General features: G+C 48.4%; 1 protein-coding gene and 1 long non-coding RNA gene across 12 annotated transcripts in view; one reads left to right on the forward strand and one right to left on the reverse strand.

The window, feature by feature from the left end:
• Positions 1-9,450: 9,450 nt before the first annotated feature.
• The window catches only part of BCL2L1 (BCL2 like 1), a 59,866-nt gene continuing 49,698 nt past the window's right edge, over positions 9,451-19,618 (reverse strand). For all 6 annotated transcript variants that reach the window (XM_024238813.3, XM_024238812.3, XM_024238811.3 and 3 more), the window contains exon 3: positions 9,451-11,077. In XM_024238813.3, the coding sequence (XP_024094581.1) occupies positions 10,940-11,077 (138 nt within the window). In that variant the 3' untranslated portion in view covers positions 9,451-10,939. The remainder of the gene's footprint in view (positions 11,078-19,618) is intronic.
• Positions 15,985-19,618, forward strand: part of LOC129052112 (uncharacterized) — a 46,147-nt gene continuing 42,513 nt past the window's right edge. For 4 of the 6 annotated variants that reach the window (XR_008516914.2, XR_010138790.1, XR_008516912.2 and 1 more), the window contains exons 1-2: positions 15,988-16,148; positions 19,251-19,335. This is a non-coding gene — a long non-coding RNA (uncharacterized LOC129052112). Of the gene's footprint in view, positions 16,149-19,250; positions 19,336-19,618 lie in introns of all 6 variants that reach the window. The other 2 variants (XR_008516915.2, XR_008516913.2) reach the window with 2 other exon arrangements.

Genomic DNA, 19,618 nt, shown 5'->3' on the forward strand with positions numbered 1-19,618 from the left:
ATTTTGAGCAGTGTTCCACGGGTTTTTCAAAGGATGCCCTGTGGAGGAGCCCCATTGCCTGGAGTGGCAGCTTACTCATTATTACACCCTATATTGGCTCCCTGTCCTTCCTACAGTGCAATTATAACAGTTATTTCTGGGGGAGGTTTGTTTGTTTTTTAAGTTTTTTTTTTTTGGTAGAGATGGAGTCTTGCTATGTTGCCCAGGCTGGTCGCAAACTCCTGGGCTGAAGCAATCCTCCTGCATCAGTTTCCCAAAGTGGGATTATAGGTGTAAGCCACCACGTCCAGCTTTTTGTTTGTTTGTTTGTTTTGAGACAGAGTTTTCGCTCTTGTTGCCCAGGCTGGAATGCAATGGTGTGATCTTGGCTCACTGGAACCTCCACCTCCTGGGTTCAAGTGATTCTCCTGCCTCAGCCTCCTGAGTAGCTGGGACTACAGGCACCTGCCACCACGCCCGGCTAATTTTTGTATTTTTACCAGAGATGGGGTTTCACCATGTTGGCCAGGCTGGTCTGGAACTCCTTACCTCAGGTGATCCGCCCACCTTGGCCTCCCAAAGTGCTGGGATTACAGGCATGAGCCACCACGCCTGGCTTGTTTTTTACATCAGTGCAATTAGAGCCTGACGTGGGCACTTGCTGACGTGGGTACTGGTCATTTCCTATTCAGCAACAAATTTACAAACCATCTCATTGGCCAGGCCACTAAGTTATATTTATATTATTTTCTATTTCATATTCAGAAAAACTTTTTCTTGCTTTATGTCCACATTCTTGGTATCTTAGTATTTTAAAAATGAGTTCCTCAAATTTTAACATTGACTTGTTAACAGTTCATAATATGGCCATTTAAATTTCATTTAAGAACTTCAAGAATTCACAAGACTGTCTATAATGAAATTATTAAAACTAATTATTTATATGTGAATTTATTGAAATGAGATGGCTTAAATAATTCAGGAGAGAATACTCAGCATGGTCAGAATTCTCATGTAAGTTTATGCATATTAATTAAAAATCAGGCTGGGTGCAGTGGCTCACGCCTGTAATACTAGCACTTTGGTAGGCCAAGGCTGGCGGATTGCCTGAGGTCAGGAGTTCGAGACCAGCCTGGCCAACATGGTGAAACTCTGTCTCTAATAAAAATACAAATTTAGCTGGGCATGGTGGCAGGCACCTGTAGTCCCAGCTACTTGGGAGGCTGAGGCAGGAAAATCACTTGAACCCAGGGGACAGAGGTTGCAGTGAGCCAGGATGGCACCACTGCACTCTAGCCTGGGTGACAGAGCGAGACTCTGTCTCAAAAAAAAAAGAAAGAAAGAAATGAACGTATATGATCTATATAAATGTATGTCTTCTTTGATTTTTATTTATTTATTTATTTATTTTTTCGAGATAGAGTTTCGCTCTTGTTGCCCAGGCTGAAGTGCAACGGTGTGATCTTTGCTCACTGCAACCTCCGCCTCCCGGGTTCAAGCAATTCTCCTGCCTCAGCTTCCCGAGTAGCTGAGATTACAGGCATGTGCCACCACACCTGGCTAATTTTGTATTTTTAGTAGAAACAGGGTTTCTCCATGTTGGTCAGGCTGGTCTCGAACTCCTGACCTCAGGTGATGTGCCCACCTCAGCCTCCCAAAGTGCTGGGATTACAGGCGTGAGCCACCGCACTTGGCTGTGCCCAGACATTTCTACTATTTTCTTTTTCTTTCTTTCTTTCTTTTTTTTTTTTTTTGAGACGGAGTTTTGCTATTGTTGCTTAGGCTGGAGTGCAATGGCACAATCTCGGCTCACTGCAACCTCTGCCTCCTGTTCAAGTGACTCTCCTGCCTCAGCCTCCCAAGTAGCTGGGATTACAGATGCCCACCACCATGCCCAGCTAATTTTTTTGTATTTTTAGTAGAGATGGGGTTTCACCATGTTGCCATGTTGGCCAGGCTGGTCTTGAACTCCTGACCTCGGGTGATCTGCCCACCTCGGCTTCCCAAAGTGCTGGGATTGCAGGCTCGAGCCACCACGCACGGCCCATTTCTATTATTTTCTATATAGTAAGAAATAATAGTTCTTGTTATTTTTGCCTCATGACAAAGGCTATGATGGTAGAGATAGAAAAATAGAAAGCTGGGCATTATGTAATACATTATTTTATTGTACTTATCTTTTTTTTGTGTGTGTGTTTTTGTTTTTTTTTTTTTTTAAGACAGCCTCTCGCTCTGTCACCCAGGCTGGGGTGCAATGGCGTGATCTTAGGTCACTGCAATTTCCACCCCCTGGGTTCAAGCGATTCTCCTGCCTCAGCCTCCAGAGTAGCTGGGATTACAGGTGCATGCCACCACACCTAGCTAATTTTTTTTTTGTATTTTTAGTAGAAATGGGATTTCACCATGTTGGCCAGGCTGGTCTCAAACTCCTGACCTCAAGTGATCTGCCCGCCTCAGCCTCTCAAAGTCTGGAATTACAGGCGAGAGCCACCGCAGCCAGTCCATTTTATTTTATTTTCTGAGTCAGGGTCTTGCTCTGTTGTCCAGGCTGGAGTTCAGTGATGTGATCACAGCTCACTGCAGCCTCAACCTTCTGGTCTCAAGCGATTATCCCACCTCAGGCTCCCTATTAGCTGGGAATACAGGCACGTGCCACCACGCCCAGCTAATTTTTGTATTTTTTTGTAAAGATGGGGTTTTGCCATGTTGCCCAGGCTGGTCTGGAACTCCTGGGTTCAGACAATCTGCCCACCTCAGCCTCCCAAACTGCTGGAATTACAGGTGTGAGCCACCACACCTGGCCTATGTAATAAATTTGATCATGACATAAGTTGCTGGTTTTTCTGCATGATTTGTTAATTTTTAAAAATTGCACAAGTGAGCCAGGCATGGTGGTTCACATCTGTAATCCCTGCACTTTGGGGGGTCGAGGCAGGAGGATCACTTGAGCCCAGGAGTTCCAGACCAGCCTGGGCAACATAAGGAAACCCTGTCTCTATTAAAAAAAAAAAAAACATTGCACAAGCAATACACAAAATTATTATCTTAAACCTCTATAGAACCCAGAAGACTATAAAGAAGTGAAAGCTGGCTAAAAAGCTTTTTTTTTTTTAAATTTAATAAATCATGAACAGGTGTTGGCTGGGCACCGTGGCTCACACCTGTAACCCCAGCACTTTGGGAGGCCAAGGCAGGCAGATCACCTGAGGTCAGGAGTTCGAGACCAGCCTCACTAACATAGCGAAACCCCATTGCTACTAAAAATACAAAAATTAGCTGGATGTGGTGGCGGGCATCTGTAATCCCAGCTACTCAGGAGGCTGAGTCAGGAGAATCACTTGAACTCGGGAGGCGGAGGCTGTGGCGAGTCAAGATGGCACCACTGCACTCCAGCCTGGGCAACAAAGCAAGACTCCATCTTGAAAAAAAAAAAAAAAAAAGAACAGGTGTTGAATTTTACAAAATACTATTTTGATATCTCCTGAAAGAATCATAAGCATTTTCTTTGTTAATTTTTCAATACAATAAATTACATAGATAAATTTCTTGGCTGGGTGCGGTGGCTCACATCGGTAATTCCAGTACTTTGGGAGGCCAAGGCAGGCGGATCACTTGAGGTCAAGAGTCCAAGACCAGCCTGGCAAACATGGTGAAACCCTGTCTCTATTAAAAATACAAAAATTAGCCTGGCATGGTGGTGCATGCCTGTAATTCCAGCTACTTGGGAGGCTGAGGCAGGAGAATCACTTGAACTTTGGAGGCAGAGGTTGCAGTGAGCCAAGATGGCGCCACTGCACTCCAGCCTGGGCTACAGAGTGAGACTCCGTCTCAAAAAAAAAAAGAAAGAAAAAAGAAAAAATTCCTATATGTAGTCAATCTTGTTTACCTGGAATAAACCCTACTACTAGGTTGTGATATATTATTCTTTTAATATTATGTTGTTTGTTAATATTAGGTTTGGTTTGTTAATATTATAACTTTGGCATACATGTTCATAAGTAATAGTGACCTATAATTCCCTTTCTTTTCCTTCCTTTCTTCCTTCTTTCCTTCTGTGTTTCCCTCACTCTCTCCCTTCTTTCCCTTCTTTCCTTCCTTCCTCTCTCTTCCTTGGTGCTGTACAGCCTTGCCCAGTTTTTTTTTTTTTTGAGATGGAGTCTCCTTCTGTCACCCAGGCTGGAGTGCAGTGGTGCGATCTCGGCTCACTGCAAGCTCCGCCTCCCAGGTTCATGCCATTCTCCTGCCTCAGCCTCCCAAGTAGCTGGGACTACAGGCGCCCGCCACCACGCCCAGCTAATTTTTTTGTATTTTTAGTAGAGACAGGGTTTCACCAAGTTAGCCAGGATGGTCTCGATCTCCTGAGCTTGTGATCCGCCCGTCTTGGCCTCCCAAAGTGCTGGGATTACAGGCGTGAGCCACCGCGCCCAGCAGCCTTGCCCAGTTTTAATAACAGTTATAATGGTAAAGAAAGAAAGAAGAGTTTGAAAGATTTATATCTTTTCCTGTTTTCTGAACTCATTATTTTAAAATATTCAAAATGAAAATGTACATTTGGATTGATTTCAAATCCAACTGAATACAAGAAATATTAACATTAATTTGTCAGTTATAGAAAGGAAGAGCTAATAGGATGTTTAAATATAATTTCAATAGTAAGCTTTGGAATGGTTTACATTTTTCTCTTACTTCCTACTTGAGATTACGATGTCTCCTTTTTTTTTTGAGATAGAGTCTTGCTCTGTGGCCCAGGCTGGAGTGCTGTGGCACAATCTCAGCTCACTGCAACCTCTGCTTCCCTGTTTCAAGCATTTCTCCTGCCTCAGCCTCTCGAGTAGCTGGGACTACAGATGTGGGCCACCGCACCCGGCTAATTTTTGTATTTTTAGTAGAGATGGGGTTTCACCCGGGTTCAAGCGATCTCACCATGTTGCCAGGTTGGTCTCCAACTCCTGGGCCCAAGCGATCCTCCCACCTTGGCATCCCAAAGTGCTGGGATTACAGGCATGAGCCACCATGCTGAGCCCTGTGTGAGCCATTTCTTTCCTTTCTTTTTTTTTTCTTTTCTTTTTGAGACGGAGTTGCGCACTGTCACCCAGGCTGGAGTGCAGTGACACGATCTCGGCTCATTGCAACCTCCACCTCCTGGGTTCAAGCAATTCTCCTGCCTCAGCCTCCAGAGTAGCTGGGATTACAGGCACACGCCACCATTCCCGGCTAATTTTTTCTATTTTTTTTTAGTAGAGACAGGGTTTTACCATTCTGGCCAAGCTCTGGTCTCGAACTCCTGACCTCACGATCCGCCAACCTCAGCCTCCCAAAGTGCTGGGATTACGAGCGTGAGCCACCGCGCCTGGCTGAGCCATTTCAATAATAAAACCTCATATAAAAAGTTGCATTTACAGGACCAAAGTCAAGTTTTTAAAGAAAAAATTTTAAAATATTTTATGTATTTAAATGTTTCAATCAAAGTTAAAACTTCATATTTTCTCTATGAAATATATTTCATTTCTTTCATCATAAATATGTAATATATGGAAATTGAATGAGTTTTTCATCAAGAACCACATAGAGAGTCTCAAACCCCCTCCAGCTTTCCCTTTGTGCAATTCCAAGCATGTTCCATGGCAATATATAAAGTTGGGAATCACTGAGAGGTCTGGTTAAAAACTTGTGGAATACCACACAGCTAGAAAAAAAGAATAAAGTTGACATCAGTTGGTAATTGTTGAAACTGCCTGGTGAGTACATGGGGATTCATGTCTGAATATGGAAACTTCTACAAGGCTGGCCTAGGTGGCTCAAGCCTGTAATCCCAGCACTTTGGGAAGCCAAGGTGGGTGGATCACCTGAGGTCAGGAGTTGGAGACTAGCCTGACCAGTATGGTGAAACCCCGTCTCTACTAGTAAACACAAAAATTAGCTGGGCGTGGTGGTGTGTGCCTGTAGTCACAGCTACTTAGGAGGCTGAGACAGGAGAATTGCTTGTACCCAGAAGGCGGAGATTGCAATTCTTGAACCCGGAAGGTGGAGGTTGCAGTGAGCCGAGATCATGCCACTGCACTTTTGGCTTGGGCAACAGAACAAGACTCTGTCTCAAAGAAAAAAAAAAAACCTCTACAAGATACAGTATGCAGGTGGAAAAAGCAAGGGAAAGTGTGTTTAGTATGTTACTATTTGTGTAAAAAATTAGTGGAGGATCAAAATATATTTGTATCTGTGCCAATATGTGAAAAGACGTTTCTGGGCTGGGCACAGTGGCTCACGCCTGTAATCCCAGCACTTTGGGAGGCCAGGGCCACGTGATGGCTTGAGACCAGGAGTTCGAGACCAGCCTGGGCAACATGGCAAAACCCTTTCTCTGCAAAAATACAAAAAAATTAGCCAGGTATGGTGGCGTGCTCCTGTAGTCGCAGTGGGAGGCTGAGGTGGGAGGATCACCTGAGCCCAGGAAGTCGAGGCTGCAGTGAGCTAAGGCCACTGCACTCCAGCCTGGGCAACAGAGTGAGACCCTCTCTCAAAAAAAAAAAAAAAAAAAAAAGAAGAGCCAGTGAAGACATTTCTAGAAGCACATGGAGAATTTGAGGAAGGGACTTGAACGGCTATGGCTAGGGGCGGGAGCTGAGGACACATCGTGGGGGAAGGCGTGAGTGGGAGGCTGGAGGCTTTGGTCTTGAACCAAACAAGATGGCGATTCTAAGATCCAGAGAGCCCATACAAGCTCTGAATCCAGTACCTAAGGGTTGGAAGTGTAGCTGTTTTTCTGGTGAGTAGGGTAGAGGATGGGGGACATTGGGGAAAGGTGGCACCCCGGCGAGAGAGGTCGTGTGCACTGACCGGGAGCAACTTGAGCTGGGGCTGGCTCTCAGGTGGCATCCTGTGGCCACCAGGGGGCAGTCAAGCCCACTCCGAAAAACGGGCGGGGCGGGCCGGGGCGGGGCGCGGCCCCCGGGGCATGTCCCACCTCCAGGCCCGCCCTCCAACTGGAGCTCCTGACCGCTTTTCCCAGACCCCTCCTGGACTGCTGGACGCGGCCACGCGGGACTTCGAGAGTGCAGCACCCCCCTGGAGAGCCCGGGGGGATGCCGAGTCCATCCCCGCGGTGACCCTCAACATCCAGTCCTCCTCCACTGCTTCTAGGTTATCTCATTGAATTGCCCATCACACCCATTTTGTAGAGGGGAAAGCTGGGGCACAGAGAGAGTAGGTAACTCACTGGAAGCCACGGCTCGAGAAATGACGACCCAGGACACAAATCTGGCTATCCTCAAAACCGAAGCATTCATGAAACCATGGCTTCCTCACTGATCTCCGTGTTTCCACTCTGCTTCCCCCTCCAGAACCTTCTCCACCTATCAGCCAGAGTTTTGGGGGCTCTCGGGCTGTATCACTCCCTAACTTACCACCTTTCTCTGGCTCTCACTGCCCTCAGGATCAAGTTCAGTCCCCTCACCCGACCCTCTGTCATCTTAAACCCAGGAGCGCCCTCTCTATTAGCTCTGGACACACCAGCTTTTCTTCAGCCTGAAGACAATGCCTGCTCATCTGGTGCATTTACTGCTTCTTCCCCGGGCCCACTCTCCTGCCTCCCCACTTAATTTTAAGTTAACCGTGATGCACTCTTCAGGCCCTGGCTCTCATGTCAATTCCTCCAGGGAGCCCTCCCTGACTCCTGATTCCCAGACAAGCTCAGATCGCACTTACTATGAGTCTCTTGGGTTGCACTGGCTTCAGACATGCACTTCATTTTTGTATCTATAATAGCATCACTATTCTAAAAATCTGTCATCCTTGAGTCTCTCTGAAGCTATCTCTACTCCATCTGAAATCCTGTGGGATGTACCTTAAAAATCTCAAGCCTGACCCCTTCTTACCTCCTTCCCTACTAAGTCCTTCATGTCTTGGTAGAAGACCAAACCGCTTCCTCATGGTCGTTGCTTTTCCTCCTTTGCCCTTATTGGGGCTTAGAAAACAATACCCCAAAGTATGGCACTTTGGCATACCGAATACTTTGAACTAAAGGAGGCTGGAAGGCCTCAGAAACAAGATCTCTGACTTTCTCCTGGCCTGCTGTCTCTCATTTCTCTTTCTCCCCTGAAGCAAGTAACAGAAACTAGCATTCATTCCTCTTCCCCAAGGTGGGTCATAGAAACTAGAACTCCTCTCCCCAAAGCAACTCATAAAACACAGAAATATATATATATATGTGTATATATACATATATATATTTTTTGAGACGGAGTCTTGCTCAGTCGCCCAGGCTGGAGTGCAGTGGCGCGATTTCGGCTCACTGCAAGCTCCACCTCCTGGGTTCATGCCATTCTCCTGCCTCAGCCTCCCCAGTAGCTGGGACTACAGGCGCCCGCCATCACACCCGGCTAATTTTTTTTGTATTTTTAGTAGAGACGGGGTTTCACCATGTTAGCCAGGATGGTCTCGATCTCCTGACCTCATGATCCGCTAAAACACAGAAATGTTACTGTAACCTTCCTCTGCTCTACTGTGTAGAAGCTGGCCACAAATTCTCGGCTGGGTGTGGGGATCACTGGAGGCCAGGTGTTCGAGACCAGCCTGGGCAACATAACAAGATCCTCATCTCTACAAAAAAAAATTTGAAAATTAGCCAGGCTTGGTGGCACTCACATGTAATTTCAGCTGCTCAGGAGACTGAGGCAGGAGGATCGCTTGAGCCCAGGAATTTGAAGCTGCAGTTATCTATCACACTACTGCATTCCAGCCTGGGTGACAGGGCGAGACCCTCTTAAAAAACAAATAAATACTCTGACCTATGTCTTGTCTCCTGTACCGGGGAGGAAGGAATGCTACACAGAGGCCAAGAAGAACCTGGACTGGCCTTGCTGGGTTGGCTAATTAAAAAATTTTTTTGTAGAGACAGGGTCTCACTTTGTTGCCCAGGCTGATCTTGAACTCCTGACCTTAAGCAACCCATCCTCCACCCGCAAAGTATTGAGATTACAGGGTGTGAACTGCCACTTTGTTTTTCTTTCATTATAGGAATGTCAGTCATAGAACCTTCTGATGGGTGAGGAAAGGCATCACACCTTTCCCCCACACCCTACAGCAGCTAGAGCCGTGCTTGTGTCTGTCTCTTCCACTAGAATGAATGCTATGTAAAGGCAAAGGTTTTGTTTGAAGAAGTCCCCAGTGCCCAGGACTATGTCTGTGTAGAGCAGAGTTCAGTAAACACTTGCCAAGTGGCTGTGTCTCCCACTAGAATGTCAGCTCCTGAGGGCAGAGACTGTGTCTGCCCTGTTCACATGCAGCCCCAGTGCCCAGCACACAGCATGTACTCAGTAAAACCCTGTCACCGTACAGGTGGATAAATTCAGGCCCAGAAGGAAGGAAGGACTTGTCCAAGGCCCTCCCCTGAGGGCAGCAGAGCCAAGACCAGTACCCAGCTCTCCAGCGGCCCCTCCTTTTCCCATCCTGGAGCACACAAGAGCCCAGGCTCTGTTCACTGAGTAAACACAGTTTATTACTGAACTGCACTTTCACCTTCACACAGACTATTTCAAAGAGCTGGAACAAGTGTGGGGTGGGGGTTGGGGGAGGGGCAGGTGCCCCTCAGGAGCCAGGACCCTCGGCCAGCTTCCCTGGACCAGGGCAGGAGAGGGAGCATCAGGCCGTCCAATCTCCGGGCACCAGCTCTCCACGTGCACGCGCACTGCAAGCCAGCAGCTCCTCACACATAAATACAGACACGCTTAACAAAAATAGTATATCATCTTCACAAGGAATAAAAACTAGTCTCAAATATGTACAGCAGAGAGCCCGGGGTGGCTGGGACCCCTGGGGATGAGTCAGGCCAAGGGTGGAGCAGAAGAGAGAGGGAGGCCTGAAGAGCTCCTGGCCAGGCCATCTGACCTTGGCAGCCTGGCTGGACAGGCGTGGGGCACAGATCTGCCTGGCCAGGCAGAACTGGCCCTTCTAGTCAGCCCTACCCCACCCCATGCAGCAGGCTCTCCTTCCTGCCCTTCCTGCCTGAGGTAGGGAAGACCCTGGGGCTCCCACAGCTGTTCCTGATAGCTCCCTTTCACCTCAGGGCTGAGTCCCCTGAACCCGCCATGAGGAGCAGCCCAAGGCAAAGATGCCACAGGCTGCTCTTGTAGGAAGTGAGGCAGCTGAGGCCATAAACAGCTCTGGGGCATCTGTCTTGGGCCCAGTTGGTCCCTCAGTATGGTCATGGGAGCCAGGGAGGGGAAGGGACTAGGGTGGTGCTGAACTGCAAGGGCCACCCTAGCTTTGGCATGGGGTGCTTCCTACAGCTATAGCCCCCTCCCTCCTGGGTGGGGCTGGCCTCTAGCCAGAGGCTTCTGGAGGACATTTGGACTGGGAGTGAGGAATCTAGCCAGTCCAGAGGTGAGGAGGGAGTCCTGGTCCTTGCATCTTTATCCCAAGCAGCCTGAATCCCTAGTCAAAAGTGGCCCCTAAATGGCTCTTAGGGGGTAGGGATGGAAGGAAAGGGAACCCAGGTTAGTGTGGGGAGAGTGGGGGGAAAATGATCAATTCTGAGGCCACAAACATCAAAACAAAGGCAATCTAGTCTCCTTTCTGGGGAAGAGGTTGTGAAAACTTTCAAGCTCCCTGGCAGAAAAACATTTTCAGGGAGGCTAAGGGGTAAGGGTTGCACCAATCAGGTAGGGCCCTCCTGCCCCCAGCCACAAACCCTTCCATACCTGCCAGCCTCCTTTGGACAGATTTTGTGGAAATTTTGTGAATTCTGAGGCCAAGGGAACTGAGGTGTGGGGGTCTCACAGAAGTGTGATAAATTCTAGAAAACTAACTGCAGGGGACCAGATCTGGGCCCAACCCTGTGGTGGGTAGGTGGGCAGGTGGGCATGGGCTGCATGTAGTGGTTCTCCTGGTGGCAATGGCGGCTGGACGGAGGATGTGGTGGGGCAGGGAAGGGGGTGGGAGGGTAGAGTGGATGGTCAGTGTCTGGTCATTTCCGACTGAAGAGTGAGCCCAGCAGAACCACGCCGGCCACAGTCATGCCCGTCAGGAACCAGCGGTTGAAGCGTTCCTGGCCCTTTCGGCTCTCAGCTGCTGCATTGTTCCCATAGAGTTCCACAAAAGTATCCTGCAGGGAGAGAGAAGGAAGGCGCAGTTTGAGTCCTCAGAGAGTGATGTAGGTGGGTGGGGAAAGGGGCCATCTGCATGCTATGGCCTTGGTGATGTGAAAAACTGTAGCCATCTGTGCCCACTCTGGGCCAGGTAAAGGGCTAACGGTGGTCCTCTTTCTTGACCCTCCATTGGTGATAATCAAACCATGTTACTGCTGAGAAACAGGTAGAGAGGAGGAAAGTGCCCTGTCTGAGGTCAGTCAGGAAGTAGCACTTACTCCAGAATCCAAGGTGGGAACGGGACGGGCAGGGTCAGGGAACGGATGGAAGCCAGGTGGCTGGAGCAGAGTGCAGGAGAGGAGGGCATGGGGGAGACGATGGTGCAGGGGTGAGCAAGAGCCAGACCATGTGTGGCCTGGAAGCCGCAAGGAGCCTAGAGTTGAGTCTGAGAGTAGTGTGGAGTGTGGAGCCACTAGGCCTCAGACTTTCTACTGCTGCACCAGAGGGAGGGACAAGGAAGACCGGGGCTGAATCCCCAGGGTCATTTGGGGCCAATTCAGGGGTAGAATGGGTCCTGGGACTTCAGCCAGAGGCTCCTCCCTCTGGAGGGAACCTCTGGTGGGCAGGTTGGTGACAAGAAGAGCAGGGCAGAGGAGAGAGGGTAACAATGATGCAGGACTGACAGGCCTCCATCATGGGGTCTGTGAGGCCTTGTCCCGGACGTCCTCCACTGCAGGGGGTGTGACTCTCGGATGTCCTCCACTGCAGGGGGTGTGACTCTGGGCCCAGAAGGTTGTGATCAACAGCCCTCTGCCCTGAATCTAAGTCAGAAGGGAAGCACATGATAGGGGGAAGGAGGAGCTGTGGGCTAAATTACCCAGCCTAGGGTGCAGCAGCCTGTGGGGCAGGGAGAAGGACGCTTAGAAGATAACTTTTATGAGTAAGCGTAGTACCCAATTTGTCCTTTAATCCTCCCAACAATTCTGCAATGCAGGCTGTCTCTCCCCATTTACAGGCCAAGAAGCTGTGCCTCCGAGGGCCCAGGGACTAGATCAAGGTCACCCAGCTGTATCAGTGGTGGAGCCAGAATCCAAAACTGGTGTCTGGCACCTAGAAATATATAAGAAAGAAGTAAGTTCCAGGCTGGGTGCGGTGGCTCATGCCTATAATCCCAGCACTTTGGGAGGCGGAGGTGGGTGGATCGCCTGAGGTTAGGAGTTCGAGACCAGCCTGGCCAACATGGTGGAACCCTGTCTCTACTAAAAATACAAAAATTAGCCGGGTGTGGTGGCACGCGCCTGTAATCCCAGTTACTCAGGAGGCTGAGGCATGAGAATTGTTTGAACCCGGGAGACGGAGGTTGCAGTGAGCAGAAATCGCACCACGGCACTCCAGTCTGGGTGACAGACTCCGTCTCAAAAAAAAAAAAAGTAAGTACCGTGTGTGTGTGTGTAAAATGAATGAGTTACTGGCTGGTTCTTGCCTCTCTACCAAGACCTCTGCCACACTGGGCCTACATTTCCAACCAGTCCCAAATGGCCGAGGGGCTGCTCCCTCAAGACAGGCATGCCATCTCCAGTTGGCCTCAGGTCTCACCTACCAATTTGCTCACTTGTGACCCCTGCCTTGGCCCACTTCCAGTCTTGACAACCCCTTCAGTCCATGCTCCACACAGAGATTTCTAAAAACACTGGAAACCCTCCAGCAGCATTCTCCTGCACTTAGAAGGCCAGCATCATTTATTTTTGTATCCCTGGCACCTAGCAAAATGCCATGTGCACTGAGCTGCTAACTTGACTGAAGGAATCCTCACCATTAAGGCAGTAGAGAGCAGTGACCCATGAATCTCAGCCCTTGCAGAAGCACACTCCATTCAGTCACTCCAAGTTCTCAACCTTCCCAGGGCTTCCATCACACCTGAAATAAAGTCCCCACTCCTTACCCTGGCCAGCAAGGTCTAGTGGGATCTGGCTCCAACACTTTCTGGCCTCCTTGCTGTTCCTCCAATGTCTCCTGCTGCAGGAGTCTGCTGTTCCTGCTTGCCTGGAGCACCTGACCCCAGGTCATCGCCTGCCTCACTCCCTCATTTCACAACCATGACTCCCCTCAAATGTCACCTCCTAGGGGAGGCCTTCCCTGACTGCCTTGTCTAAAACAGTACACCACCCCCATCTCTCTCTGCCTGTCCCCTTACCTTCCTTGATTTTTCTTCTCAGTTTTTTTTTTTTGAGACAGTTTTATTCTGTCCCCCAGGCTGGAGTGCAATGGCACAATCTGGGCTCACAGCAACCTTTGCTTCCTGGGTACAAGGGATTCTCCTGAGTAGCTGGGATTACAGGCATGTGCCACCATGCCCAGCTAATTTTTATATTTTTAGTAGAGATAGGGTTTTGCCATATTGGCCAAGTTGGTCTCGAACTCCTGACCTCAAGTGATCCGCCCGCGGCCTCCCAAAGTGCTGGCCTTTTTTTTTTTTTTTTTTTTTTTGGAGACAGAGTTTCACCCTTGTTGCCCAGGCTGGAGTGCAATGGCGCAATCTTGGCTCACTGCAACCTCCGCCTCCCAGGTTCAAGCGATTCTCCTGCCTCAGCCTCCCGAGTAGCTGGGATTACAGGCGCGTGCCACCACGCCTGGCTAATTTTGTATTTTTAGTAGAGACGGGGTTTCTCTATGTTGGACAGGCTGGTTTCAAACTCCTGACCTCAGGTGATCTGCTCGCCTCGGCCTCCCAAAGTGCTGGGATTACAGGCATAAGCCACCATGACCGGCCATCATTTTTTTTTTCTTGTTTTTAAAAGATGTGCCTAGACTGACTTTGAACTCCTGGACTCAAGCAATCTTCCTGCCTCAGCCTCCTGATTACAGGAACTATACTACACAGAATGACCACCATGCCAGCTTTTCTTCTCAGTGCTTAATTTTTTTATTTTTAAAATTTTGTGACAGTGTCTCGCTGTTACCCAGGTTAGACTGTAGTGGCGCAATCATGGCTCACTGCAGCCTTGACCTCCTGGGCTCAGGTGATCCTCCTGCCTCAGCCTCCTGAGTAGCTGCCACACTACAGGCACACACCACCATGCCTGGCTAATATTTCTAAATTTTTTGTAGAGACAGGGTCTCACTTTGTTGCCTAGGCTGGTCTCAAACTCCTGGGCTCAAGGGATCCTTCTGCCTCAGCCTCCCAAGTGCTGAGATTACAGGCGTGAGCCACCATGCCCGGCCTCACCACCTCACCACATTTTTCCCCCCTTAAGCTGTACTTGTCATAACTAGATTCTGTACTTTGTTTTTGTTGTGATGTGTCTTCCATACTAGATGTGTCTTTTTGTTTTTGTTTTTTTTTAGACGAAGACTTGCTCTGTCGCCTAGGCTGGAGTGCAGTGGTGCAATCTTGGCTCACTGCAACCTCCGCCTCCCAGGTTCAAGCCATTCTCCTACCTCAGCCCCCTGAGTAGCGCCCATCACCACGCCTAGCTAATTTTTCTATTTTTAGTAGAGATGGGGTTTCACCATGTTAACCAGGCTGGTCTCAAACTCCTGACCTCAAGTGATCTTCCCGCCTCAGCCCCAAAGTACTGGGATTATAGGCGTGAGCCACTGCCCTCGGCCTATACTAGATGTGTCTTGATGAGGGCAGAGGTTCTGTCTTGTTCCTATACACCCAGTGCTCAGAACAGTGTCTTCATCTTGCACATAACTGGTGCTCAGTAAATACATGAGAATACATGAGTTAACAAATGTATTGCATGTCTACTACATGTCAGGCATTGGTATCCCATTTCACCTTCATCAGAATCCTGAGTTGTAGATTTGAGCCACATTTCACAAATAAGATGCCTGAGGTTTAAAGCAGGGAACACTCAGCAAACAGATAGCAGAGTCGGGATCAAACTGCAAGACTGCCTAGCTTCAAAGGGAGGGCTGCTATGTCAGGACACTGCCCTGAAGTTGGAGGCTGGAGGGACCTGTCCTGTCAGTAGTGCTGAAAGGATTTCCAGGAGAAAGAATGTGGGAGCAGGGTTGAGGTGGAGGATCTGGGGAGAGGAGGGCACTAGGGCCATGGCTATGCTTCCCTGTCTCCCGCTCCATCCTAGCCAGGCTCTGCGGGTCTTGGCAGACAAAAATATTCCTACAGGAGGTTTGATTTTGTTGCTCCCAAGTACACCCAGGTGGAGTCACAAAATAGGCTTATCTGTGATGGGAGAGAGTTCCAGACGATGAAGAGCATAGGAGAAGGCCCTGGTTATCCCAAGAGGCCAAATGTCTGTCAAGAAACCAGGGACACGGGGGTTGTAGCCAAAATGGGAGAGGCCTGGCTCCCTTGATGGGAACTTTCCTGAAGTAGACGGCTGGCAGCCACAGGAAATTTTCAGCTCTGGGGCTGGGTTGGAGTAAACAGGCGCTGTCCCCACAAGGGCACAAAGCATTCACTGTCCAGGAACAGTCATTCCTGGGTGGAGGGAACATTCTCATTTCAGTGCCACAGAAACATTCTCATTTCACCTGCCCCAGCTTCTACTCATGTGTTCCTGGTCATGACAACCTTCATTTCCATTTCAGCTTCTTCTCCTGGGGAAAGGGAGTAGTATTTCCAAGGGGTATGGATTCTAAGGATTGCTTCTGCAGAGAGAGCATGAGCAAAATGGGGCGTGCTGTTCCAGGGCGGGTGCTGGAGAGGCGGTGGCGTGGGTATATTTAGCCCATGGTTCACACGACACACTTGGAAATAAACAGAGCCATTTTCTCAGCGGGCGGCTGCTCTGGATAAATAAACAGGATTGCAGAGCAGCCCTGGTCTGGAAAAGCAGAGATAAGCCCCTACTGCACCTTGGGTGGCTCCCACTGGTTTTAACCAGGCTGGCATGGTAGGCAGGGGATGAGGTTTAAGAGTGGGTTGCAGGGAGGTCTCAGATGTCACAAAGGTTTCTAGGAGACCCAGGCCCAAGGGCCTGTCTGCATCCTCTGCTTGAGTTAGAGGAAAGTGGGGAAAGTTTCTTTGTAGCTGACTTACATGTGGGGGTTTGTAGGGCCACTGGCGACAGGCAACGGCTAATGACCTCCACAGGAGAGTCATGGATTCCTAGCCAGGTAGGCCCACGAAGTTAGCAAGGCCAACCCACCTGCCCATTCTACGTTTCCACTGCTGGTTTGTAGTAGAGCCTACACTAGAAAACTGGGTCTCCTGACTTGGCCCCTAGGAAATGCCCAGGCTAGTATCACTTTCAAGGTCCTTCTTCCAATACTTCAAGAGGCTTCAACAGTCCTGGCCAACCACTTGGAATGGCCCCACACTACATACTCCTGAGTGCTTTAGGCCCTCGTGCCTTTGCCAACGCTGTCCTTTAACTGGTCACTCCATATCTTCCTCAGTTAACCAACCCCTACTAAGCCTATAGGACTCCATTTTGGAGTCCCCTCTTCCCTGCTCATCCCTCCCCAACCTCTGGGATGAATGTCTCCTTTCTGTTCCCAGAGTCTTTGGACTTCTGTTTATACCAGGGGTATGCACTGAGGCTGGCACTGAAGACTCAGCCATGAGCAAGGCTTCCATGGAGCTTATGTTCTAGTTCATTCTCAGTGGTAGTAAGATCACCTCCAATGGCGTGAAGTGAAGCATTCTTAGACATTACAGTGATTTGTGGCTCTCCACAGGGCCACAGCACATAAAGAGATATATAGCATATAGTATATATAGTAAATACCTCAGCTATGCTATACTATATATACTAGATACATACTGTACATACTATATATATACTATATATACTATTATATATAATATATACTATATATAGTACTATATATATATTGCCCTCCCATGAAATTTGAATACCTCAGCTATACTATACTATATATACCATATATATACACACAATATGTAGTATATATAGTACTATATATACTCTATATATACTATATATATCTATATATACTATGTATACTATAGTATATATATACACTATATATAGTGTTTATATATATGGTATATATAGTATAGTATAGCTGAGGTATTCAAATTTCATGGGAGGGCAATTAGGACAAAAAAATCTGAAAAAGACTCCTTGCAGGGGTGGGTGATAAAAAAAAAGGTTGAGAAACCCTGTCTTACTGGGAAGCAGAGAGGATAACAAGAAAAAAAAAAAAGATAATTTTAGAGATGATAGGGTTTTAAGTCCTGGGGAAGTGATACAGAATATCTGGGGGAGCCGGGCACAGTGACTCATACCTGTAATCCCAGCACTTTGGGAGGCCGAGGCAGGCGGATCACCTGAGGTCAGCAGTTCAAGACCAGCCTGACCAACATGGTGAAACCCTGTCTCTACCAAAAATACAAAATTAGCTGGGTGTGGTGGCAGGCATCTGTAATCCCAGCTACCTGGGAGGCTGAGGCAGGAGGACTGCTTGAACCCAGGAGATGGAGGTTGCAGTGAGCTGAGATCACATTGTTGTACTCCAGTCTGGGCAACAAGAGCAAAACCCCGTCTCAAAAAAAAAAAAAAAAAAAAAAAAGCCTGTTTTAGCAGAGGTAATAAGTGCAAAGGCCCTGAGGTGGGAGGGAGAGGAGGAGTGTTCCTGGGTTGATGGCCTCTGTGTGCCTGGTTTCCCCCAACAGTCTGGGGGCTCAATGCAGGCAGGGACCAAGTCTGGCCCAGGACCTACTCAGACAGGCACAGACTGACTTCAGCTAGATCTCTGCCCAGAGGCAGCCAACTGAATGATGCAGGTCACCTTGTAGGTGCCTGTGACCCTGTAGAAGTCAGGTGAAAAGGTTGGCATGATGCCCTGAGGAAAGGGGCCCAAGTGTCAGGGGACCAGCCAGAGGCTGAAGTATAGTCCCTACTTGAATCTGATCTTTTAGTTCCCATCCTGGCTTCACTGCCCACATTTCTTTTTTTTTTTCTTGTAAATGTTTGGAGAAATGGAGTCTCACCACATTGCCCAGGGTGGTTTCAAACTCCTGGCCTCATCCTCCTACCTTGGTCTTCCAAAGTACTGGGATTATAGGCATGAGCAACTGTGCCCGCCCTTCCCACTTCTTCCAAGTAGTGTGACTTTGAGCAGGTTACTTCACCTCTCTGCTCCATGGTGTCCTTGTTTTTTTTTTTTTTTTGAGACAGCCTCTCACTCTGTTGCCCAGGCTGGAGTGCAGTGGCATGATCTTGGCTCACTGCAACCTCTGCCTCCCAGGTTCAAGCAATTCTTCTGCCTTAGTCTCCCAAGTCGCCTGGGATTACAGGTGCCCGCCACCACACCTGGCTAATTTTTTCTATTTTTAGTAGAGGTGGGGTTCCACGATGTTGGCCAGGCTGGTCTGGAACTCCTGACCTCAGGTGATCCACCTTCCTTGGCCTCCCGAAGTGCTAGGATTAAAGACATGAGCCACCGCACCCAGCCCTTACTTGTTAACAGTAATAAAATACTTTAGGAGCTGAGGCAGGAGGATTGCTTGAGCCCAGGAGTCTGAGACCAGCCTGGGCAACACAGGAGGACCCTGTCTCTACAAAAAAATTAAAAAAAAAAAAAAAAACAAACAAAAAAATTAGCTGGGTGTGGTGGTATGCATCTACGGTCTCAGCTACTCGGGAGGCTGAGGAGGATCTCTTGAGCCTGGGAGGTCAGGGCTGCATTGAATCATGTTTGGGCCGCTGTACTCCAGCCTGGGCAACAGAGTGAGACTCTGTCTCAAAAAAACAAAAGATAAAAACAAAGAAACAAAAAACTATTATTATGACAGCTGACCATTACCAAACATTTCAGTGTTTCACCTGTGCTGGGCACTGAGCTAAAGCACTCTATGCACACTAGGCCATATTTCCCAATTACATGTACAATCATCATATTCACTTGAGAGATTATTTTTTGTCCTGTCTCCCCCACTTGACTGTGTGTGGCTCTGTCACCTGTATCTCTAGAACCTGGTGCTATACTTGGAACACAGCAGATGCCATTCTAAATAAATCTATTTTAGAAGAACAAATGAATGCTTTCATTTGATCCTCATAACATTTATCAATAGCCCCATTTTACATATGTGAAAATGGAGGCTCCAGAATTTACCCAAGATCCCTATCTAGGAAGTGGCAAGAGTGGGATGTCTGAGTTCTGGCCCGACACCATTCTTTTTCTTTTAATCTACCCAAGATAGTACTTCATTCACACTCATTCTGATGTCCAATCTTGCCATCTTAGACCCTGCTATCTCTACCCAAAGAAAACCTGACTTCCTTAGTGACTGCAGCAGCAGCGCACACTTCCTGAGCACATACCCTGTAAGGTACTCTTCTTGGTTTTTTTGTAGATTAGTTCATTAGTTGTCTCTACACTCTGTCAGTGGGTACTACCATTAACCCATATAGCCGATGGACATGTGGCTCACAAATGATTTGTGAATTGCTCAAGGCCATGTAGTGAGCTGGTGACCTAACTGGGATGCCTACACCAGCAAACTGGTTCCAGTGCCTTTACTCCTAACGTTGATGCAGCACTCTGCTCAGTTTCTAAAGGACAATCGTGGGCCAGGTCCATGTACTTCTGTGGCTGAAGAAGGCCTTCATTCT

The sequence above is a fragment of the Pongo abelii genome, chromosome 21, assembly GCF_028885655.2.
Source record: "Pongo abelii isolate AG06213 chromosome 21, NHGRI_mPonAbe1-v2.0_pri, whole genome shotgun sequence".
Lineage (NCBI taxonomy): Eukaryota > Metazoa > Chordata > Mammalia > Primates > Hominidae > Pongo > Pongo abelii.